Source organism: Sprattus sprattus (assembly GCF_963457725.1).
Source record: "Sprattus sprattus genome assembly, chromosome: 12".
Lineage (NCBI taxonomy): Eukaryota > Metazoa > Chordata > Actinopteri > Clupeiformes > Clupeidae > Sprattus > Sprattus sprattus.
Window position 1 is genome coordinate 7,206,374 of NC_137910.1, and position 26,254 is coordinate 7,232,627.

The 26,254-nt window shown below is 42.0% G+C and overlaps 1 protein-coding gene across 1 annotated transcript; it reads right to left on the reverse strand.

Annotated features, from left to right (window-relative positions):
• Positions 1–1,478: 1,478 nt before the first annotated feature.
• agpat5 (1-acylglycerol-3-phosphate O-acyltransferase 5 (lysophosphatidic acid acyltransferase, epsilon)) lies at positions 1,479–14,244 on the reverse strand. The gene is made up of 8 exons (XM_080849267.1): positions 13,302–14,244; positions 11,758–11,827; positions 11,467–11,582; positions 11,259–11,348; positions 9,791–9,881; positions 7,464–7,625; positions 4,200–4,323; positions 1,479–3,788 (listed from the first exon to the last, which is right to left on the reverse strand). The coding sequence occupies exons 1-8, from the start codon at positions 13,518–13,520 to the stop codon at positions 3,563–3,565; spliced, it is 1,098 nt and encodes a 365-aa protein (XP_080705393.1). The 5' UTR covers positions 13,521–14,244; the 3' UTR covers positions 1,479–3,562.
• Between the last annotated feature and the right edge of the window lie 12,010 nt (positions 14,245–26,254).

Below are 26,254 nucleotides of genomic sequence, written 5' to 3' on the forward strand. Positions count from 1 at the left end.
TAAATATACCATTTTGAATACAATTAATACTTGGGCTCCATGTCACTATGGCACAGGAATACATGTTCATCTCGGATAAGAAGCAATTTCTGCATAGTCGGAGGTTGGCTCAAATATTCCAACAGACACAAAAGAAATAAAGCAAGTCTGTCTCAAACTAAGGGGTGTCGCATGGTTTCAGGGGAAATGAACAGCAGCATTTTGTCTAATTTTAAGGATATTATGTTTCCTTGTGGATAATGACCCAAGAGCAGACTCCCCAAAATAATTAAAAGTAAGTTGAGGAAGGTTTTAATGTGATTTATTGAGATGATTCAACAAGCACACTCATTTCACACTAATAGTCATTGTGGCAAAAAGTTTCAAAAAAGGTCATACATCTCTGGGTTGGTAATTTATCACAAGTTTAAGAAAGGGGACATATCTCTGAATGGCTTTTTACAGCCTTATTAGGACAAAGGCAAAGGTGTAGCACCACTACCATTCCAGACAACTAACTGTATACAGTATATCTACTTTAAAAGGAAACTGCCCGATTCAAACAGTGGCAGTTAATACATTTGCAATTTAAAATACTCTCCTAATTGAAATAAGTAGTGCAACTGGTAAATGAACTTGTGTGGGGAGATCTTCACCCTGAAGAAATAACACCTATGTTAATCAATTCCAAGTCCATCTTACCAATTGAACTGGACCACATAGGTTTCAGAGAGAAATAGGATCAGTGCTGGTTGACTAAAAACAACGCTCCTACTCATCCAACTGTCTAAATCAGAATTCTTAGTTGGGGAAATCAGTATGGTTTAAACATGTATCCCATGAAAGGCCATTTTGATTTTATTTTTAGATCATATTCACAAACAAGATGGAAGAGTCATCTGATGTAAAAGTGGAAGATTGTTTTAATAGTGATAGTGTGAGCACATGAAGAGAAGTGCATGAGCTGCTTAAATTACATGACAGGGCACTTGGATGGAGGGACAAATGTATAGAAACAAACAGCATACAATAAAACACATTTATGAAAATAACTTAGGGACTTAATGTTGTGGGAAAATGTGCATATAAGCACACAAACACACAGTAAACACTGAAACAGTCTGGGAAAAGAATAGTATAAGTCCTTGAGAAATGAACCATTTCTCAATACCTGCAGTAGGAATCTGGATAACCTTTTCATTTACAAAATTCCTTTAATTTGAGTACATTTGTTTTTAAATATTATAATCTTAGCCATGTTGGAAAGCCAAATGGGTAATTTTGGCCAGGTTACATGAAACATAAGCAGATATCTCCACACACACCTGACAAAACATTGCAACATGCAAACAAATAAATCAGAGTCGCATTTCTTCGCCCACAAGCATGAAGTGCAATACAAGGTCCTTGCTCTCCTTGACAGGCTCCATTTCTTTCTGGACTGACTGCATTCTGAAAGCAATGCCACCCAGGTCTAGACCAGTCAAGGTCATCTAGTCATGCTCATCCTATAGCTGGTAAACATATAAGAGTCTCTGCAATTAATCATGTAGAGAGATGGAGAGGTAGTTCTTTTTCGGTGTAAAAATTTAAATTCGAAGTGGAAGAAAAGCACAGTTCCACGTTGACACGGTTTCATTTTAAACACTGGATAAAGGTGAAGTACTGCAAAAGTTGTGATTTATGAAAAACTTTTGAAAGGTCCGTACAGCTGAAGCTATTTCAGATAGATGTAAACAACAACAAAAGAAATCTTCATAAAGTATAATGATGAGATGATGAACAGAAAACATTTAATTGTGATAGGCCTAAACACAGAAACATAGTTATAATCCAGGGATATTTTACACAAACTGACCTAATGACATTTAAAAAAAAAAAAAAACATTAACTTTTTGACTTTTAAGTCTGTGGGAGCCACTTCCAGTGAAAGTTTCCGAAATACAAATCAGCCTAACGTGATGCAAATTATATAGATACACATACACACTACGGCTATTGCATAAATTGCTTAAAAACATAAGCAAACGACTTGGTGTAAAACACTGAAGTAGTAACTGTTGTGTCGGACACCTGTTAACATTCAATACTGAGCTATGTTGTAAGGTATGAAAATGTTGCTTACGATAAAAGCTTTGTATATGTAATTATCTCCTTAGACCTACACTCTCCCAATGCTTAAAATAACTCAACATCTTTACAACTCAGCAAATCAAATGCTGTGATATGACTGTAATTCAGCTACTGCCCAGTGGGGGGACTCAGTGAGATAGCCTCCACAGGTAAGGACCAGTAAAGGCGGGCGCATCTGTAGTATGGACTAAGAACAGTACCCCTAAAAGCCAAAGGCACACACCTATGCTATTGAGTGGCACTTCAGAGATGCTGCTTAATGGAACAGCTATTTTTACCACTCGTTGTGATCAGCAATGTTGCTGATAACACACACCCACCCCTCTCAAGTCAAACTGCCTTCACTTCTGCTTGCATTTGTGGTCATTCACAGACATATGTAGACTTAAATGGTGAAGATCTTACCCAAAAATTACGGAAAAGAAATACAAGTTTAAAAACACTTGAAGTTTGAGAATAAACCTGTAATGGTAATAAGAGTGATAATGTGAATCAGAGCTGAAAAAACTGAGAGCACATAACAGGTATCCCCTTGGCCTTCCTTGCTGGTGGTGTGTCATGGCATACTGAAGGCAACACACACCAAAACCTCATACAGCTTTACAAGAACTAAATTAACTCATATTCTTTATATAGCATCTTATTAAAGTGAATGTATTGCTTTTCCCCCCACATTTGGCAAGAAGGCAAGAAACAGTACAAATACTCAAACCAGGAAAACAAGTCAGCCAATTCCACAGTAATAAACTGATGCTGACAGCGCTTCTCGTTTTTACAATAAAGCGCCCATATTTAGTGAACCTTGGCATCTAAATTAAAGTATTTATTATGTAGGAAATTAATTAACGATTTCATTTGTGCATAAACGGCTTCTGAACTGAACGTTTTGCCATTAACAAAAACAAGTATGCAGACTTCCCATGAACCTCACATCCAAGCTAAAGACGGCTAAATATATATATATATATATATATATTATATATATATTTTCTCTCCATCAAAACCCAAATTCAGCGGATTCTGACATTCAAAAATAGCATAAATGCAAGGCAACCAAATCCATAGAGACAAGAACATTTCAAGATCCTTTTACTTACTCTTCAGTGCATTATTCTCCTTTTTTTCCTCCTATATACAATCTAAACTATGAATTGGTGGAGGTAAGAATGGCCAATACACACATATAACCAGGAGATGGAGTCGACTGACTGAAGACGTATGGCTGATGGGAACAGGACACTGTACCTTGTTTTTTCTCCTAAAACAATAACAGGTTTGGGGGGTACATCTCTGTGAACAGAATGACTGTAGCTCCAAAAAAAAACGTTTGAATAGTTCTTTTTTTTTTTTTTGGAAAAAAAATTGTACCCCTACACCATAGGAGGGAAATCTAGAGCATGGCCTGTCCATACTGATATGAGACAGAAATATGGCAGTGGACTCCTGTCACTCATGGCCTGAGGTGTACCCACAGCCACCCTATGAGAGTCCCATAGATCCAGGTCTTTAGGTAGAGCTTCCTGCCCGATGGAGTCAGCAGCATGGGTAAGGTCAGGGCACTGAGAATGACCAGCGGAGGCAATGTCTTTGTGATGCTAAGTTCCGAACATCGACCTTCTCCGGGGAACGTAGACTTCACGGCAGGATCCTCGGATTCATAGAAATTACCCATCAGCCTGGACAGACAAAAGAGACCCAGGTCCCTCAGTTCAGACTGCTCAAAATCTCACAGAACTAAGTCAGTAGAAAAGAGGTGAATATACTCGTAATGCCCTTCTGACACGAGCCCCCCCCCCCCTTTACATGAAATAGTTATTAAACACGAGTGTCATAAAGTACAATCTATGCAACATTGAGGGTTAAACACCATTCATGACTAGGAAAAAGCATTGACCTAAATTATACAGAATACATAGACAGTGAGGGATACAAAAATAGCACAAAAGAAAAATAACTTAAGAAGTGAAAAAAACTTGAATGATCTAATATTATGCAGTGCCAGTATCCAAGTATCATAATGTGAAGCACAGGAAAGGCTACATTTATTTCATGGCACGTTTGAATTCATTTCCAGAAGAATTACTCACTCGTCTTTGAGTTCAAATCTCTCATGCAGCCACCTGCGAAAAAACATAGGCTCCGAGGGAATTTCCTTTATGTCCACGCGGTCAAAGTGGATGTGGACCCTTGGGCACTCCTTGCAGAGGAATTCTGACATAAAGAGTAAACAAACATAAGAAAAATAAGGAATATCATCTGAAAGGCTCCCGCAGGTTTTCACCGTTTTCACTAGCCATTTGGATGTGAGCAAACAATCTGATGATTCAATTAGAAAATTAGGTTGAATTTTAAATGAATGCTGTACTTTCAAATACTGTTTCAATAGAACCAATGCAAGCCTTGTGCACATCATATAACTTGTCATTTTATCCTTCAAAGTAACAGAAAATTGTCACAGAATTGTCACATCTTTCAGACTTAATATATCTATACAATAAAATATACCATCAATACAATAAACAAATATTCCTGTGTGAACAAAATGTTCAAACGTCTCCATCTGGAGTATAAGTGATGCCTTGAGGGGTAAGAAGGGAACCCTAATTAATAAAACAGTTGAGATAAATCAGACTTATCGAAGCCGAGTGCCTACTATCTGTCTAATCCAGAGGGAAGTAATCATTAGGGCCATTAGAACTCTCCACAGTGTCCAAACAGCAAGATCTTAATCAAAATGGGCCCATGAGAACAGCTTTGTCCCAGTGAGGTTTTGGACTGCGTCACTTGATCCTCCCAATCAGGCCGTGTAAAAAGTCAGCCTTCCCTTACTGTGACCGCTCTACTCAGACACGTCAGCCTTCCCTGTGACGCCTCCACTCAGACACCAGCTAGTTGGCAGTAAAGACAGAGACATTCATCAAGAACTTCAATATTAACCCTTTACTAACCATGTTAGGTCACAGAACTATACCCTATGTTGCACTTCCACTATTAACATGAGACATCATACATAAGTACAATAGAGTCTCTACTCCGAATGCACATACTGTAGTCAATGCCAATGACATAAAATAAGCGGCATTACCAATAGGGGTGGGAAAAGCCAGAGGCGATGATATGATAACATCACGATATTTGAGCCATAATACAGTATTTTTGCGATTCTTTCCATATTACGATTTTACGATATATTGCGATTTATTTCTTCCATATATTACATTTTGCATGCTGGTAGTCTCTGCAGCCACCTTGGCGTGGTAAATGTTGGCGTGGTAACTTCAACTGTGATGCAATACATAACGAGGTCTTGTTACCAATGCTACCAAAGTAGACCAAAATAAAATATAAATCATTATATTAAATGAATTCATATCACAAATCTGGGCACTGCTGTATCAATATAATATTGTGTCAAACATATATATCAATACTACACAGTACTGAGTTCTTTTTCTCCTCTAATGTATGAAGTTCTTCCATGATGGTGTAAACTGTGGCTAATGCAGCACCAAACGGAAGTCTTCATCGGTTCTCCAGGCTATGGAGATCAATAACCTTAATGTCTCTAAATGGTTTAAAGACTTGATTTGTTAGTCTACTGAAAAAGGCTTGGTCAGTATATTTCTACAGATTGATGCGTAATGGTTAGCCATCAGGATTGAACAAGCTTTATCATTGTATACTGATACAATTTGTATCCACTAGCATCTTCCAAGTCACTCAAGGACGGTGTGTGATTAAAAACCACATCATGGCCACAGCATGTACACAATACTAGAGTAATACCTAACTGAACCTTCCTCTGGATTACATTCACGTAACCTAGCTGACTGGCCCGGGTCTGGCCCGGGTCTGGCCCGGATTCGGCTTGGATCCGTCCAGCCACCAGCTGCTGCATGGGGACAGTCACGCCATGAGCATGCAGATAAAAGGAAGCTGCGGACAGATTACTGGAAAGCCACACGGCGAACATCCGGCGCACCATTAGTGTTTATTCCTGTCCAAAACAGGATGTTTTTTTCAGCGCTGCATTCATGAGCCGTCGTGGGTAAATATTTTCAGGAGTTTTCTTTGGATGTATGACGGCGTTTGAAAACCAACACGTCACACGTGTTGTTTACAGGAAGGCACAGGAAATTCTCATCCCTACACTAACTTCTTGTAATTTTAATCAAATGAATAAGCGGACAGAGAGCTCTATGCATTGAACGACAGCCGCAAAGACCAAGCAGGGAATGTCAGGGCAATGCTTACTGCTCTAAATAACTGATCAAATCTGAATGCTGTTAATCAGATTGTCACATCAGATTGCACGGTTCCTTGTCAGAGAGCCAGTCCTTACAAGTCACCATATCCTCAGAGTGGAAGAACAAAACCTCACATGGCAGCCATGCTGTTTATGCTACAATTAAGTGGCTGTGCAACAAAACATTTCCTGATTGGTCAAATCTCTAAAATCTATCAAGACAACAACAATAAAAACAACAACAACAATAATCCTAAATCACAATATTTTCGCAACACCAGATTACATGCAATATCTTTGTGAAGGCCAACATTCACTGCCACCTGCCTATTTGTAAGGGACAGCGGGCACTGAGATGTCCCAACATCCTCAAATATAAACAAAAAAGATAGAGGCAAAGAAGGGGAGACAAAGCATGGCATGGCAATGTTAGCTCCATATTAAGAGTCAATGTGTAAATGCTTCCCCTAAACTCAGATATCGGTGACAAATCAAAGTCTGGTGTCATGCAGCACATCAGTGCCTGGGATACGAGTCTAGGACAGTGTCCTTGTAAGGCAATCCAGACTATTCTCAGTTGTAGTTCCGCGTTGGTGGAACGACCTGCCTAGCACTACCAAAGCATGGGCGTCCCTCTCTACCTTCAAGAAGACCCAACTCTTCAGAGAGCACCTCCCTTCCTAACTGGCACCTTGGCTTAACTTGCGTTTAAGCAGTGACAGTCCCGCACTTCTTTTTCTTTCTATGTCGTTTTCTATTTCTTGAAAAAAAAAAAAAAAGCAGTATTTATTGTTACACCAGGATTAATTGCTCTTAGCTTGATTGTTCTCTCCCTTGTACGTCGCTTTGGACAAAAGCGTCTGCTAAATGACTAAATGTAAATGTAAAATGTACCCATTAGCTATAAAAGCAATCAAGGCTAAAAAAAAAAAACATTAGACCTAACTTCCTTCAAGACACTTGTAAACACACTGCAAATTACTGCAAGTCTTTTCTGACCTCATGAGGATATATGTGCTCCTCCTCCTCCCAGGAACAAGACGATGCGCCAGACACAAGACAATTATTTTGAAAGTGAATCCATTAAACAGAGTTAAGAGTTTACCTGGCATTGTTGGGGCGGGTTGCCTATGACTCCCAGCTGCAGGGGTTCCTTCGTACGCTACAGTGACATCATACACGGCGTCTAGGTGATCTCTCATGGTCTCTATGGCAATGTGCGAAGCTTTCATCCGGGGTGTTAGAACGTTTTTCAAAACAGCCAATCCTGTGCAAAGTTAAAGAACCACCGTTAACCCCCACAGGTGATATGTTACTATATGTAAACCATTAAATGAGAATATTCTGACAAAGTGAAACATAGGAAAATGTATTGTAAAAAGGGGCTTATTCAAACAAAAATATTGTTGTCTTTAAAACAATTGTCTGATTAAGGAGTCAGTATGGTCACGACACTGCATCATCTTTAGAATAAAACCATCCACCTCCTGCTTCACTAATGACTTAGGTATTTCACAGGGTTTAACCTTTTATTCTTTTTCAAAAGCCTGCCAGGATATGGGTTACCTTCGAGGATATCCTAGATTCATTAATTAACCCATGACACAGTTTTGCTTATTTGCTAGAAATATGTAGGCATAATTCACCCCTCTTCACATTTTTTTGCCAGTTAGATAAATCAGACTTGTAAATGATGGTTTCTGATTTCAACGTGCCAAGTTCCCGGTCAGAAAATAATATGTCGCCATGCCTATATCCAAAATCCACAAATCAGCGCAATTTTTCATTTATCGCCAGAATTGAAGGCAAACACAGAGTTTCAGTCACCAAACTAGGCCCCTTAATCTTACTGATGACAATCAGCACAAATCACAAGCATAATATTCTATATTACACATCAGTGATGAATTGATGGCCTGTTTTGCAGTGCATTAATTCCTCATTTAATCTCTGCTTGAAATCATTCCAGCATCCATGAGTTTTTTTTACCTCAAGAGGCCAGGGGCATTTCCAGCCGGCTGTCAATTGCCCTGCCTTAACTAAAAGCGGACAAGTCTATACATCATATGCAATGCCCCAGGGAACAAGACTGATTTACCCGGGTACAAATGACTAAAACCTGACCGTGGCAAGACCAGCTCAGCCAGTGCTGGACTTTGAAAGCAGGAAGATAGCGGGCGAGGTAGAAGTGCGACTGACAGAAACGGCTTCAAAAGCCCTAAACCATATGCTGTTAACACCTTCACAATGCATGACGCTCATCATATACAGAGACTGTAGATCGGTGATAATGGCCATAAAACCCTCTGAGAGTTCATCATTTAATCCATCTCAGGATAATATCAACATTATGACAGAGCACAAAAGAGCTGCCTTGAGCTGCGGCTATTATTCTCCTTTCTAAGTAGCTTAATTTGGCCAGACTAAGCTAGCAGGAGCAAATACTGTGCACAGCTAGTCAGCCACAGTCTCCAACTAGAGAAAAGCATTTTTTTTTTTTTCATTAAATGAGTCTACTGTTTAAGGAAGAATGTAAATGTTCTGATCATATTATTTGCTATTCTATTCCAGTAAATATTTCTATTCATAAAACTGTCTATGTTGTTTTGGACTAACTGACTGACTGGTAAGGCCTAGTTGTGGAACCTCATGCATCACTCCCTCCCCTCTCTGAAATGCCCTTATTAGAAGTGATTTTTCCATATGAAGGTGCTCCTGAATTGAATTGAATTGAATTCTGGCTTGTTTGAGCCTTTTCCTTCACACAGTTCTAAAATGGAGTTGAACATGATCAACCATTCAGAACCCACCAGGAAAGTACTTCCATAATCACAAAGTAATCTTCTTCCACCCCTTTAAGCTTCAGCCTCTGGGATGATTCATAAAAGCGGGCTGACAGCTGCAGGATATTACTATCACTGTTGATAAAATATCACTGCTGCTACTAGTACTACTACTACTACAGTAATGACAATAATATTGACTATTAACAACAAGCACCAAATGACTTGCTTTTGGCTGATGTTCTTGTGTGCTGTTGCTATTGTGAAGCCAAGTGGAAAGGCAGCATTCTGAAGGCAACCTTATGTCTATGTATGCTTGAGGTAGAAGCAGTCATGGCTCCCTAGCATTCTGTGTTCTCCTCCTTAAGTGCATCTGGGTATACATCATATCAAACAGTATGTTGACTTAAGTCTAGTCAATGTATTTGCAGCATTTATTTTGGGACCATTGATTTTGGGAGGAGTCCAAGTAACGTTTTGCCCCTTCTGTTGGTGCTGGAAACAGTGGCAGTATTCCTGTCATACTTTGAAAAGGAAATCGCCTCCAGTGTAAACACCAAAAGGACTTAGTCTTAGTTTTGCAGTGACTAAGTGACGTCTTAGTGTGGCATGGCATTCACTGTAGCCCAATGTTTTTATTCATGAGTACCTTCTTTAGTGGCAAAGGCCTGACTGTCGACGATCACCTTTCTGTTCTCAGGGTTGTATCGGGTTCCCTCTGGGAAGATAACCAGGTACATCTGCATAGAACATAGAACACAGAACAGTGTCGACAACAGAGGCGGTTTCAGGGTTTCCTTTTACATACTTCACAACAAACCATGCCAGTCGAAACCACTTCCTGGTAGAACTCCACCCTGAATGTGCATCTAGGCAGTTACCCAATTCATCAACTCAAATAATAGTATTACTTGGGAACAGAACTGCAATAACTCAGCATCAAAACAACATTTCGGATCACGAAAAAAAGACTGGAAGAACAGATAGATTGACAGTTGTCTGAGAGTTTTTGTCCACAGTCCTTAGACCTTTCCTGTCAGCCAGCTGCAAAGACTTGAGAGTGTCATGGGAAAAATCCCAACGGGCAACAAATTCAAAACAGTTCAAAAAATCTGATTGTGTAAGACCAGTGTTTCCCAAACTTTTTACAGTCCTGTACCCCTTCAGACATTCAATCTCCAGCTACGTTACGTGCCCTCCCCCCCGCCCCCCCCACTCATATTTTTTCTCATGTTTGTAAGCCCCAGCCCCCTCCCCAAACACACACACACACACACACACACACACACACACACACACACACACACACACGTTAATGAGAAGGCTGTGCTTGAGAGGATGCACATAGCTGAAATTTTCGAAAGTCTTACATGTTTTTCAACACACAGTCAGTGCCTGCATTCTGTTTTCGTGCTCGTCAGAGCTGAGAATCCACTCTCACATAAGTACATCGTGGCAAAGGGCATCAAAGTCTCGTCACTGAAGTGCGTTGTTATGTCATGTTTGACAAAGTCGTTCACATTGAGTTGATTTGCCCACAAAAAAATGAGTAGCTTGGCTAATCACAACTTTACAGCTGCTAACCTCCTGATACGAGGTAGACTTGGAAGAGCAACCTCGGTTGCTTTCGCCGGCAGGTGCATCCTCGATTGTAGGCCTTCTACTAGTAGTAGCAGTTGGTGTCTATCTGGACCAGGGATTCATTCTTTTAAACCATTTTCGTGCAGCAACCGGAATGAGCTGCCGCTTCTCTACACAGCAATTCTGACGAGGGAGCTAACCGTTACAATGTATACACAAGTGTATTTTTGGCATTGCGACTGGGCTATTCAGACTATGTAAGACTTCTTGTCTATTTATAGGTCAGTTTGAAAATGTACTGGACTGTTTTACTTTGTAAATGCAATTCACATTTCCCTCTGCGTACCCCCTACGTCCCTTTGCGTAGCCCAGTTTGGGAAACACAGTGTTAGACCAATGATAATCTCATAAATCATATAATTTTTAAGGTGTTCCAATGAAATATTTTCAGAGAGGTAATTGTGAGATTATAACAGAATGCATAAACAAACATAAAATACACAAATAAGAACAAAACAAAAAAACATGAAACTTACAGGTGTTCCCAACTTTGTCTGCGATAAAAGCTTCTTTTTCATGGCCTTCTCGTCAAACTTGGCACTTCGCTTCACATAAACTCCCCCATGCTTTGGAGAAATATAGGGAAAGAATCAGATGTTAAGATTCATCCCAGACACCGTCACTAGCTGTAACAACACTTACATCAGCACATTAAGCCTGTAATGGTCACGTGGGATGGATTACCTGAGAAAAATAATATCCGTACAAGGGGAGCCACTTCAGACCATCTTTTAAGACGTATCTTACATGGCCAAGTGCACTCTGTCTGATAGCTAGCATGTCAGCTATGATCCAATCCGCTGCCGCCACAAGAGATGGAAAATTAGTATTGAGCCAAAAAACACAATCTTTCATTTATTTCATAAATGGGTTGTAAAATATACAACATGAGGTTGCCAGCTGTGTTCATGATCAAACATATATAACAGCTAACACATTACTTCTGCTGAGAAGACGACACCAAGTATGACGCACCTGTGGTCTGGTGATTAGAAAGGTAGACTACATTCTCTTTCGTCTTTGGTATGTCTCCATAGATGATGATCTGGAACACAAATACACACAAGAGGATTAGTCTTCAAACCATTTCTACTGGCAAAATCCTGACAGCACGCCCATAAAAGTAAAGGTAACCAAGTACATTTATCTTTTCATGACCCTTTTTTTTTTTTGTTATTTTGCCAAAAAAACATGTTTTGCACAAAATATAGTGCTATTCACAGGTAAGCGACCTTTTATTCATGGATCAAAATGGGTGAATCAATGACACACCAGCTGTTTAATAAAGTTGAGCAACAGCATGGTTATCATTAGCACCATCTAATGCATTTCTTCATTGTACTATTTTCTAGACAGCTTGCACTGTCTAGGCCCCCACAAGTCTAACATCTTTTCCATGCACACATGCAGGGTCAATGGATGGTCATAATGTTATATTAATCTCACTCTCAGACCTGTGCTCTTAGCTGACCCATATCCTCTCCTACCATGTGTTTTATTCATTAGTGTATGAACTGCATCAAAGACTGACAATCATAAGTTCACAGGGACATCATCGTATAAATGTGCGACCACTCACAGAGGACCTGTATCATGTATCTAAATGAATGGGGTACAAGGTTAACCTACAATACAGAATGAATGCAGCTCTTGTAAATGATTGCCTAATAGGACGCACACCCACTCATAAACCAACGGCCACACTTTACTCATTAGGTATACTCCCTGTTCTCTTTCTCAGTTCCGGTTGTGGTCTTGATACTTAAGGCCTTACAGTGGTACTAAAGTGAAACCATTTCAGGAACTGAAATTTTTGGTTTGGCCTAAAACAAACTCTGTTCTGAGCATGAAACCTGTGTGCGAAAATATTTGTTGAAGAGGCATCTAGTCGTAAGGCATTTCAAACTTGTTTTTTTGCCAACGTGAAACTTGCTTCAAAAGTCAGCTTGGATTTCAGGCACATTACATCACACCTCAGAAACAGTGTAGGTGCCAGACAGGCCATGTATGCTCCAAAACCCTAACAGTAGGATTTGAATTGATGACTTAGTAACAGATGTGTCTTTAAAATGTTAACCATTCTGAATTTAAAGATTGACAAAATGCAACGCAAGATGGATGAGGACGTGGGGGGAGACCACCATTAGCTACTTTCTGGAAGTGCAAAGTGCTGCAACTAAAACCCATTACTGAAAATAAAATAATGTTATTTATGAGCTGGTGAAATGGCCATGCTTCTACTTAATGAAACACTCAGTGAACCACAGAACCAGTTTCACTGGGGGCTTCATGTCTGCTGTCTACATGAGATTAGGCAGCTTTTTGCCTCCTCACCCCAAACTTCCTGTGTTCTTGGCCACATTTCCACCTTATGAGCATCGTTTGCAAAGGCAGGAACTGATGTTGACTCAACTTCATTTTGTACCAACACAGACCTCAGTCTAAGAAAAACTGAATGGAGAAAGCAGATTCTGGTGATAGCCTTGTTCTCTTCTGCTTATCTCTGAGTACACACTTACCTCAACTCCTGTGTAGTTCTCGAAGAAGAACAGGACCATACTCTGATAGACCGAGTATATCCGGTCGTCCATTGTGTGATACAGTTTGGATGGTAGTACGGTGGACAAGACACGCCAAGCACTCCATGAGAGAAAGTACGCCGGGGCAGTACCCAGCATAACAGCGGCTGGAAACCAGTACCGCAAAGAGTACGTGTGTACAACCAAAGACAGCAGCATGATTTATGGCACAATCAAAATTCTACGACAACCTCAATGGCAACCAGCAAATCTCAGCTCCCAGAACCTGCCTCTTGCCTTATTTTTGTCCCCCGCATCGACCTGGCCCACAACGAGGTGGTAATACTTGATAGCTCCTAGGCTTCCAAACTTGCAACTAGCTACGCCCAAATCTCGCGACGAAACCTGGTTGATGGACACTCTTCACCACGAAGCACGCTTGCTAACGCTGAATCATCAGCCCTATGATAACATCATTAACAGCGTAAACTATATGCAATCTAGCTAACGTTAGCTACTAAGCTGACATACATCGGCATTCGAAAAACCTCCAAAGCCAAGAAATGCGCTTGCTAGGTTACAGAACACTCAGGAACGTTGCCTACCGTTACCCAAGGCGCAGTCACAGATTCATGTTAATTAAGTTATTTTAAAGAAGGACAGACGTCAACTAAAACTAAATAATGCATACTACGAGACTCAAGATCAGCTTTCCTTAATGCAAACAAGTTACCTTAGCCTTGGATTTAGCTTTCTAACTTAGCAGAGGTTGCTAGCTAGCTTGCTAGCAAACGTTAACCAAGTTGCCAGTTCAGTGGTTGACAAGCTTTGCATCAAACGGAAGTTCAAACAAAATACTGTCCGTACAGTCCTCGACAAATCTTCGGTAGTCATTTAACACTTTCAAGGCTTATTAAGTGGCCACACCACACGTTGTCTTTGCCCCTACCATGGTTTACCTACAGCCAAGTTACATACAGACTTCTACAATGTGCGCTGTGCCAAAGTCACACATACCTCTTCATGAGTAACAAACTGACGTTTCCAACGTCCTAACAACGCTGAAGCTGATTGGTGTATAAACGTGTTCCTCTGATGGTTGCTAAGGTTAAGCAACGCTACAGAGAGGTCTCAGAAGTGAAGTAGTGAAAATGCAGTGAGATAAAAATCAGCGTCTTAGACATGTGGAAAATGGGAAGTAGGCAGGATATTTAGCGACCTTCTGTGCACAATGGCTGTGCCTTAAGAATATTGCAAACATCTGCTTGCTAGGCCAGTTTTTTACAGTGTGCGGTTCACATAACAAGGTCATTTAGTTAGCTAGCTAGCTAAGTGAGTTTACGTTAGCATTCGCTGATTTGACAGGTCACAAATGAAGATTTGGGGAAATTTGTCAGCTTGGATTGCAACTGTCCTGTCGCCAGGTGGAACCAGGTGCACTTTGTCACTGTTTTTGTATGTGTTGTGGTGGAACACAACTTGATTAAAGGGACTTAGCACAGCATGTTGAAGTAATAAAGTTATGACTGTTTGCTCCAGTTCAATGAGCTGCACCCCTCTTTTCACCAAAGCGTCTTGAGATGTAACGCTAATTATACTGCACTGTATTCAAATATTGATTTAGAACAGTTTGTTTTAGAAGGCAGCAAGTAGCATATTAAGACATAATCCTTCTAGTTTTTACCAGCATGACTATGGCTGTATCCCAATTTTTGCTTGAGCAATGCACGTTATGCAGAGACCAACAAGTGCTCTTAACATATTTTGAGACAATAAGCTTTGCTGGTTCAAGGGCAAAGCCTAGTGTACTGACCTATTCTGAACATTTCTGTGCAGGGTTCTTATCGTCTTGGACCAGTATCACCTAACAAAAACCAGTTGAGTAGACCAGTAGCATGCAGACCAGTGAAAACTACAGCAGACCACAGGTTTATGTTTGTCTCTGCTGTTTTTGCATAGGAATGACCACATATATAAAGAGGACTATTTTAAACTTTTACTTGTGGCAAAGTATCTGTTGGATAAACAAAGCAAAAGAACATTAGCTAGCTTGCCAAATGGGCTTTTCCTAATTTAACATGGAACAAAATCCTTTCAACAGTGACCTGCTGCTTAGTGTTTAGCCACACACACAAGGAGGTTTTCTAATCCAATTTAACCAACCTAGTTGACCTGGAAATACATTAAATCCGGGTTTGACAATCTTTGGCAACTACACTTGAGATACTTGTCAGTAGGCTGAAGTGGATGATCTTGAGCACAACTGTTGGCTAAGCTGTAAGCAAATCACAGTTCATATGAAAACAGAGTTGGCACAAAAATGAGACTCATGAGACAATTTTACATAGATACAGACATTCACGTCCAATCTGAAGGCCACCAGGCTTCCATAATTAGGCCTTCATAGTTTATTTACCAAATAACTCTACAGATTAAATGCTGTGGGCCGTCAAGGATACCCATGATATGTGCACTAGCGTCATTGCATGTCTTTTCTGGGAGAAAAATTAGAAGGAATTCAGCAGTGTTATCAAAAACTGTATTGTAATGTTGCGTGGAACGAAACGTAGAAGCAGGTTTTTCCGCGTTGAGGCATTTATTGATGACACACAGAACAAGCAGGAAACACTGGTAAAGAAGGGCAGGAATGGTAGACAGGTCTTTTCTTGACAACAAGTTACTGACACTGCACAGATGGCAAACACAGGGGCTAACAAACAGGCATTTACATCATGATATGGACTATAATAATAACTGTAATTGTGAGAAACTGGCCGGTCGGCCATCTCATGATTGTGAGATGTAGGCTGCTGGATGGTGGTTGCAGGCAGGCAGGAGAACACACACAGCACAGGAGACAGTGGCTTACGTACAAAAATAGCTATACATTTATTTGTCACAACAGGGACTCAAACACCAAAATCATATATACAAAAAACAAGGGACTTGAACCCCAAAACCAAAAAGAGACATACACCAGGGCAATCACAACCCCAAAACCAAAGAAACATACACTTAACAAAACTAAAGCTATTAAAACAGACAAGGTCCAACTGTGTCACACAGGTTTCGTCTAGTACCTTGTCTTAGCTTCTTTGCAGCCTGCGCAGTCTGTCTCTAGCACAAAAATGAGGTGCACCTTTTAACAAGGTAGTCCAGGGGCTAATTAGGCCCAATCAGTCCCAATTGGACCCGTCCACAGGTGCAGGGGAACAAAGTGAGAAGGGGAAGGGACTTCACCTTTTCACAGTAATGCATGCTAACATTAACAAAAAAGGAGACAAAGCTAAATTCTGGAAACCAACACTTATACACAGAACTTATTAACATGGAACATGCGGAATCATGCCCCATGCACACTACACAGCCCCCACCTGACGGGTCAGCTGTTCCCAACCGCTCAGGCATTCACAATAAAGTTCCAAACGTGCTAGGGAAACTGCTGCTGATGTTGAGAGTGCCGGTTCGGACACCTCTGAGCTGTTAAGGAGTCCGAGCCGATGAAGCGTCTTGACAACTCAAAATGGCCCGCCCCACTGAGCTGTGGGTGAACTGCCTTCGGTGGTGAGGCAGGGCCACTGCGAGTAGAGAGCCTTGGCCTCAGGACCCAGTGATGAGACGGGGCCCCAAGGTGGTCGCTGGCCCACCCCGCCCAAGCCTGGACACTGGAGAGGAGGGTATCCTGTTTTCTGTTAAAGACCCTTGGGCTGTTGGTGACACATGCAGAGGCTTCTCCAGAGCAGGCGGTGGTGACTTGGAGTGGCTCCGGGCCGGCAGTCTCCTTCTGCCAGGGCTGCGGAGTGCAACTGCTTCAGTTCACAGAATTAGCTTCGCTCTGAATGCATTCACCGTGAAGGTGCCTTGCAGCTCACAGTCTACATAAAGTCCACATGCTCAATCTTTCTTTAGCCTCCTTGCTCGCACGCCCGCCTCCCATGTTTGAATCCGTTTGTGGGACTGTGCTTGTCTACACAAGGCAAGTTACAATAGCACTCTTTGGATTGCTCTGCCACTATTTGTTTTCCCCACCTCGGTCGCTGGGGGAGCAGTGGCTTGTTGTATTGTTTTTCCTCCCTCAGCCTCCGCCAGGTCGGCCTGTTGCACTCTGTGTTTTATATCAGGGTCCACAGGCAGCGCTCCACTCACTCCGACTTGGCCAGGGACCCAGGCACATATAGACGGATGCGCTCCAAGAGTTGCTCTAGCTGAAAGCCAAAAGTTGACTCTTTGGAGTGCAAGCTCTCGTGAATGCTGGGTAGCCACACAGGGCTTACAAGTGCAGGTCACTAACGTACGCAGCAACGTACTTGCCCAGTCTCTCAGCAGGCGACCAGCTTGTCCTGGGCATCATCTTCAAAGGCCTGCTGGCCAAACTCTTTCATGTCTAGCCAGCTGGCCCACTGTGTCGTCTGAAGATTTGTAAGGACTTGCACTGCCTCGCCCTCCAAATAAGGTAGAACTCGAGCAGGCCGCCGTTGTAGTGGTGCAACTTTATTTGCTTTTCACCTTTGTGTTTCCATTGTGTGGTGGTCCTCGGCTGAGTGGCGGGGCCGGTCCTGGAGCTCCCAGTGCAGCTGCATCCTCCATTCCTTCTTGGTGTGCTAGAGCGCCCAGTGTAGCTGCATCCTCCATTTCTTCTTGGTGTGCTAGAGCGCCCAGTGTAGCTGCTTCCTCCATTCCTTCTTGGTGTGCTGGAGCGCCCAGTGTAGCTGCATCCTCCATTCCTTCTTGGTGTGCTAGAGCGCCCAGTGTAGCTGCATCCTCCATTTCTTCTTGGTGTGCTAGAGCGCCCAGTGTAGCTGCATCCTCCATTCCTTCTTGGTGTGCTGGAGCGCCCAGTGTAGCTGCATCCTCCATTCCTTCTTGGTGTGCTGGAGCGCCCAGTGTAGCTGCATCCTCCATTTCTTCTTGGTGTGCTGGAGCGCCCAGTGTAGCTGCATCCTCCATTCCTTCTTGGTGTGCTGGAGCGCCCAGTGTAGCTGCATCCTCCATTCCTTCTTGGTGTGCTGGAGCGCCCAGTTCTGGCAGAGCTGCAGTGGGGTATCCAGGTCCTGGTGCAGTGGGGAAGTTTGTGGCCTGGCCCCATGCTGGGCAGGGAGCTCTAGCCCTGTTGGCCGCTCCTTCTCGCCGTCCCGGAGCAGGAACATGGCTGGGCTCAGCCTTACCCCGTCTCACTGCAGCGCTTGGCGGCCCAGTCTAGCTGCAGTGCTTGTAGGCCCGTCTCGCTGCAGTGCTTTTTCGGCCATGCCTCAATCTCGCTGCAGTGCTCCTCAGCCAGGCCCCGTCTCGTTGCAGTTGGTCAATCAAGTCCTCGATGTCCTCCAGCGTGGTCATCTACGGATCCCACTTGTGACACCTATGTACTGTCGAGCAGAATGGAACGTAGAAGCAGGTTTCTTTGGCACTGAGCCGTTTATTGATGACGCACATAACAGGCTGGAACTACTGATACAGAAGGTCAGGATTGGCAGACAGGTCTATTCTCCACATAAACAAGTCACTGACACAACATTAAAAAAACACTAAAACAACAGTTACACAAACTAACATCAGCACAAAATGGAGACACAGCAATATTCTAAAACCTGACACTTATACACAGAATTAGCTGTTACATGAAACAGGCAGAATTATGGGAAAGACACTACAGCACACACACACACACGCACGCAAGCACACTTCCCCCCTCTGCATGCTACAATATTCTTAATGTTTGTAAGTGAAATCACCTGACTAGATAAGGCAAGAGAGATCAGCCACTGCAAATTCAGTCTATTTCTAATTCCACAACCTTCAGACACACACACACACACACACACACACACACACACACACACACACACACTCCCCCTTCATGCAGTGAAATCACCTCACTAGATAAGGCAAGAGAGATTGATAGCTGTGTAAACATTCAGTATAATTTCATAACCTTCAGTCTGACAGTGCACACTAATGCAACACAAGTGGTCATCAAAGAACGAAAATTTGAAACTCACATTACAAATATGTTACAGGATATATATAAACTATAATTTATTTTCACAAAAGGCGGAAGGAGATCAACGGTATTGGTCGTCCAAGTCATAATCTTCATAGGGAAGCCGTTTCAGATGTGTCACAGAGTCTGAAAAAAAAGGAAAATCAAAACCTTTATTTCTCACATTTTTAGACCATTTTGTTTGCTACTTTCCTGGCAAAAAATGACATGAAATGAAACTGACTACAACACCCCAAAAAGCAGGGTCGTAAAATCCTTGTAAAAACCTGCTGTGAACCCAATGACACGCTCATTCAAGACACAGATGTGAAGGCAAACTCACCAAGTATCCACTGCTCCGACAGGCAGCGGGTTCCTTCTGGTTTCCTGCCTCTGTATTCTCCTATACAGATTCCGGCCTGCCTGATGGTGCGGCAGACGGCTCCTCCGCAGAGCCTGATGAGCTCCTCCAGACTGTGAGGAGGTGGTTGAGCCAGGGGCGACACAAACATCACCGGGAGGCTCTGGAACAGGTCCTGCTGGTGCTCCCCGGCAGAGAGGTGCTGCTGGAGGCGGCAGATCTGAGGGAAAACAGGGGAGTCTTCCATTAACGAGGGAAAGGTGATATCTAGAATGCAGTGTCTCCCTGGAAACATCTGACAAAACATTATTTTTATTCAGCCGTGAGCTGTTTTCCTTTTAGAGTAAAAAGGAAAATATTATTGGCATGAATGAGCTATAATCTAAACATTTCCCTGCCTAGTGGCATAGATGTATCATTTAGCCCTGTTAAGCCCTGTGTCATGGACTAGCCCACAGTTAAAAGACTATAATTCTCTAGTTGAGATAACATTAAGATACAAAAGGTCATAATTCATTTTAATTAATTTGTATTTAATTTAATATAATTTTACATGTAAAAGGGCAGCGATAGGGCCAAATTTTGGGGTAGGCCGACTTAACAAATTGTGATGACAACATGAGACTAGGTTCTGGAGATCTATTATACTTTATTAATGGTTGAGAGATACAATTACATTAAATACATGCAAATGTATTGCTTAACCAGGTTTAAAAGAATACCCTGTAGTTTTTAATCTGACAAGGAGAGGGCAGAACAGTGTCTGCAATGCAGTCTTCTGTATATTACAGAAAAGAACACATTCACTCACTGGTTCATTCATTCAATCTGTTTAATTTCGTAAAGCTAATGGAATATACAAAATATTTCAAGTGGTCACACTTATTACAGGGTATTATGGTTCCATAACATTAAATTACTTTTAAATGAAGTAGGCGTTTGTAGTAATCTAGCATTATTGTGCAAGTGATTAAAACCACATAAAATATTGTAAAAATGAGCTTGTAAACTTCTAACTTGGAAATAACTGGATTGTGGTTTCTCTATAAAAATGCAATGCAGTAGAAATGACATTTCTGTATTATGTTGAACAACCCAAAATTGAGACTTGCAGGCAGTTTTGAATAAGTGGAATGACTAGCCACCATAATGCACGTGTACTGCAATTTTTGGAATAATGAAATCATGTTCTGTGGTTTTATAAAATGTGGTGGAAGAGGAGACACACACATATCAGACCACAGAGAAATGAAATGAACCAAACAACCTCTCTACTTCTTAGCTACCATTTAAGTGGCAGTCAAACAACATTAATCATCAAACATCAAGTGAGTTCATTCATTAATAACGTCAATACAGCCACTTTCACAACCATTCAACTATGGGAGCGCAACTGAGCTGGAAACCTGGGCATGACGATGGCACCTGCCAACACCGTCCTGAAAAGCACATGGTTTTTAAGGTTGCTAAGAGTGATACATCAAAAGGCTACACACAAAGGCATTGTACGTGCCTCGGTGGAGTTCCTTGAACTGGCCTGTCAATTCCCTTTGCCCGAAAGCTTTGAATAGCGCTAATGCCAGTAACAGCCTGCCCTAGTAGCACGCTCATTATAGGCCCTGGTGAGTGGAGATCTGAGCTGCGGGGGGATTTCGTGGGGAAGCGGTTCCCTGCCTGTTGTGGGTCAGTGGCAGAACTGAATAAGACAATCTGCTCCGTTTTTTGAAAACCAGGCACAGAAGCCTGCAGTGTGGACCCATAGCAGAACGATCTTCTATCTGGGTTTGGAATCAGGTTTAGGTCAGGGATATGAAGGGATTATAAAAGCTCAGCACGTATGATATGAAATGTTAAGTACAGTAAATATACAATAGCCAATGCTAAATTCTTCAAGGTAGGCAGGGGCGCCTTCGTTTTTTTTTGGCAAGGTAAGAACTTTGAAACTGCATTCGAGTTGAAATGCCTTACAACTAAAAAGAGAAGCATTGAAGATAATGCCCTTCTCTTGGTTGTTTTCATCGTACTGAGGGTCAGTAAATCAATCAGTATTTTTAGGGCTCAGACATCACCAATTGCCCAAGTGTGACCCTACTTAAACTTATGATTGCATAACAGGCTTCTAACACTAATTCCACCATTTCACCGCAAACCAACCAACAATTATTTGTGAGGTCACAGCCCTACAATAATATAGGCTAGCTTGTTATTGCTCATATCTGGCACAGCTGGCAAAGGGGAATATGAAATTCCTGTTCCAAATCACTTTTTATGAATTTAAATGAAATCTGTTAGCAACACATCATCACAAGGCAGTCAAATACACATAAACAAGGCACGTTAAATGTTCATTCAGTTAAGCCAACTGTTGTGCAGCCAGAGGAAATAAAGATGATCAGCCTTCTCAGGGAATCAAAAGCACAAGGAATTTGCACGTAAATTCAGTGAAAAAAATAGGTCATGGTGTAACTTCCTTTTTCCTGATGGTGTGACTTCCTCTTCACATGAAACAAGCGGCACAAAAAAACACTTCCGAAGCAGTGCGTGATTCATGCCCAGACACCTGAGTCCGGGTCTGTTTTCGCTTTTGAAATAACTATCCTTCCTCTGCGGTCATGTGCTTCTAACAGTGCATTTCCTCCAGCAATGTTACATCAATCCACTTCCGAATGGTTGCACCTCATATTCCATGTTTATTTGTGTTACACAATTGTACGCAAGCGTGCACACTCACTCACAAAGACGCACAAAGACACACACACACAAGTTGTATCAATCCCTGCTCCAGGCACACTCAATTTAAGTGAGTTCCTTATAATGCTCTTGAATAACCAAATCAGATGAATTCAGTTAATCAAGTGAGTACAGTCAGATATGTGGAGTAGGGTGGGATAGATTATACACAGAACAGAGGGAACTCCAGGAACAAAACTGTTAAACCCTGAAGTAGTGATTGTACTCCAAGACCCTTAATTAGTTTACCGTACGCAATTATCCACATCACTCTGTGTACAACTGTTGAGTGGGACAAGGTGACAACCTAGTCCATGTCTCTTTGACACGTACACGTAAACATGACACAAAAGGCCTTGACACTACACACTTTGAAATGCCAGCTCAGGTGGTTAGGGAAGTGACGAGCAGCGTAGCCGTCAGATTCTGACGGTGATGCGAGTGCAAAAGAAACATCTCAGGGGATGGAGACAAAACATCCTCTTAGCGGATTGATTTCCTGTCCAGAACACCTGCATTTCCACCCCCCTCAGTGATAATGACGTCATCTTAATTAAGATTTTTAAAATATGACTGCGCTTAAAAATAGCTCCTCGCTTCATTTCCCTGTATGACCAAATTTGGGCCTGAAAGGGGACTTCTTACATTTCCCATATTGATGGAAGTATTAAGAGCAGGGATGCACCGATATGGAAATTCTTGGCCGATACCGATACCGATGTTCAAAACAACAATCTAACCGATACCGATACCGATACCGATATTATAGGAAAATAATGAAATCATTATCTAAAAAGCAATGTGTTAAATTATGTCAGCCCTTTATCACTCTTAACTTTGAATGAGCACAAATTCTATCAGATTTATGAAACAATCTTTAGTTTAACTAAACTTTATTTAATATAATATCACCAGGCATCAAGACATCATTTCAACTGTAAACAGATGCTTGCAATGCAGCCTTACAAAACACAGGCATAAACCCTTAGGGAATGCCATATAAATTCAAGATTAAAACGAATATAATAAAATATTTTTCTTTAAAAACTGCCTGCCATAAACATCGGCCAGTACCATCGGTGAAAGTCAAGTTTATTACCGATAGGCCGATAACATTAAAAGAGGCAAACATCGGCCGATACCGATGTACGGCCGATGCATCGGTGCATCCCTAATTAAGAGCTTAAGTTTAAAACAAAATATATATTTTTTTTTTAAAGAGATAACAAGTTATAAAAAATAAACCACATTAAAATAGAAGTCAGTCGCAGGTTAGATATAGAAGTGTGCACAATGGATCAGTTTATAGTACATATTGATGCTTTTTGAAATGAACTATGTCTGTCAATGCCCAACCTTACCTTCTGAACTCATTCTATTTTTAAAACATTTGTCCTTCTTATATGACTTGTTGTTAGACCGGTTGACCCTGTAATCCCTGGTAGGTTTACAACATTTTAATGGTTTTATTCAGTAGCAGAGATGAGATTAACAAGAAGCTAAATTATCTAAGAAATAGTAATTTCAAATGGCGGCTAATGAGGGTTAAGTTTAAGCACAAATGTTTAGGAACTTCGACCCAAACTGGACCTCTACATAAGAGCCGAGGGAAGAGCTATCTAGCCATGACATGAACAGGCAAGCATGTCTCCCTAGAATACTCCTCACTACATTTATGGCTGTTAATTGTCTCCATGCTGTCTGGGGGGAAGCATCAACCCCATCTCATGCTCTCAACATAAAAGGGCTGTATCTGGATGAAAAATGAGGTGCTGGTATGTTACACACAATGGGTGGAAGATTTACTGCTTTAAGTATCCCATACATCAATGGGTTATCTTAAAGACTTTAGACTTTCACTCTCTAGACAAAAGTTTCCATATTAAAGAAAAAACCCATAAATTTCACCTACGTCAAACATCATATATTTCTTGGAAATTAAAACTTAATGTATCAACTTTCTATACATATGTTTTCACGTTGCATTGCTCAACCAAGTGTGGCTACATTACAAGAGATAGACAGGTGGACCAGAGGCATTCTCAATGATACATGCTCATACCACCGCACCACTTGTTTTGATCACTGACTCTCTCTCTCTCTATGTGTCCCTTCTTTCTCCCTTTCCTTTTTTCTTTTTGTTGTTTTGTCCTGTTGAGTCGCTGTGACAGGATGTAGGGAACACAACCCTGAACCGAGACACATCCTCCCAAATCAAAGGTAGGAAAGGCGAGGAAAACCTAGTCCGGCGACAGTTCGGGGCAGTCTGCTGACCAAAAACTACCGCAACTCATCAAACGGCAATTTGATGACCAATCTCCAGTTCATTCCTATGGCAGGACCTCCTTGACCCCAGTTGTCAAGACGGCTGACAGAACTGAGGGGTATGCATTACCATCAGGATGACATTCAAGACATAACAGTCAACAACCACAAAACACAATCAACAACTCCTTCCCCAAAGGAAAAAGCAAGCAGAGAAGCAACGCTGATGACAGACAACTATGTGCACTCAAGATGTGGCTATTTTGAGCCCACTGTATTAATGTTGCCCTGAAATACTATTAAGATAACAAGGATTACTCTTCATAAATTACTGGAGCATCAATGCCAAGACACTGCTCTGCTTCTGTAAACAGACTGTTTTCAAGCCCCTTCTCTAATAACAAGTCCCAGATACAGAGTTTGAGAACAGGAAATAGGTCCAAATGCTTCCTGAGAACCAGCAAAGAGCCCCACATAATATGACTGACAACTTGGATATCCTCCTCCACTTGTTGCTCTCGAGTCTTAAAAAGAGCTTAAGCGTTCGGCCACTACAGAGGGAAGACAATTCGTCCATGGGCCGACACAGACAGGGCAGACGTTTTATTCAGGCGAGCACAGCTGCTTCCTGAAAGGCCTCACGGACCATCTTTCTTTAAAAGGAATCCAAAACACAAGTACGGCCATTATGGTTTTATCCCCCTCTTCCTCCGTGACCTGCCCTCTAAGTCCTTCACTCAAGCAGAGGCAGTGTTGAGGAGCATGCAGCGGGAAGCGTTTAATTAGCGATTGTGCTCCTCACTCACTCACACATGCACACACACACACACACACACACTCTCACTCACTCACTCACTCACTCACTCACTCACTCACTCACTCACTCACTCACTCACTCACACATGCACACACACACACTCTCACTCACTCACTCACTCACTCACATACGGACACATATTCAGTCACTCACAGACTCATACACACTCACAGACTCACACATACACAGTCATAGACACATACACACTCACAGAAAAACACCACCAACTCACACATTTACACACTCTCCATCATTTGATCCCACACTTACTCGCTCGCTCACTCACTCGCCCCCTCCCTCCTACTCTGCTGCTCTCTCCCCATGGCTACTGGTGTGTGGGAGGGGCTACTGGTGTGTGGGAGGGGCTCAGTCTGTCTCCACTCCCTCGCCCCGGCGGATCACAGGACCGCTGGCTGCAGCTCAACTGGAGGCTCTGGGAGCACGAGGAGTGAGAGAAGAGAGGAGCACACACACACACACACACACACACACACACGCCGTCTAGCAACCACACGAAAGCCAGCCGGAATCACACTCTCTCCATCGCTACACCCACCCCAAAAAGGTGTCCCCTCCTCCTTTTGCATCCAAGGACCTTATAAATTGACCTGAGGGGACAGTGAGACGACAGTGGGACACTCAACTTTGGAAATAACCAAGGGAAAGGAGCTTTGCATCTCTGTGTGTGTTTGTGTGGTGCGGTGTGAACAGGACTTGCATTTGTGAGAGAACCAAAAAATCAGACCTCAACTGCATGTTTCTAGTGTGTTCTTTGATTTTCTTTTCAAATATTTGATGAGAAA

Coding starts and splice junctions, on each gene's coding strand:
- agpat5 (XM_080849267.1), bottom strand. CDS start 13,520: ATGCTGCTGTCTTTGGTTGTACACACGTACTCTTTGCGGTACTGGTTT. Junction 11,828..13,301: donor AGAACTACACAGGAGTTGAG/GTAAGTGTGTAC, acceptor TTTGTGTTCCAG/ATCATCATCTATGGAGACAT. Junction 11,583..11,757: donor TTCTAATCACCAGACCACAG/GTGCGTCATACT, acceptor TTGTGGCGGCAG/CGGATTGGATCATAGCTGAC.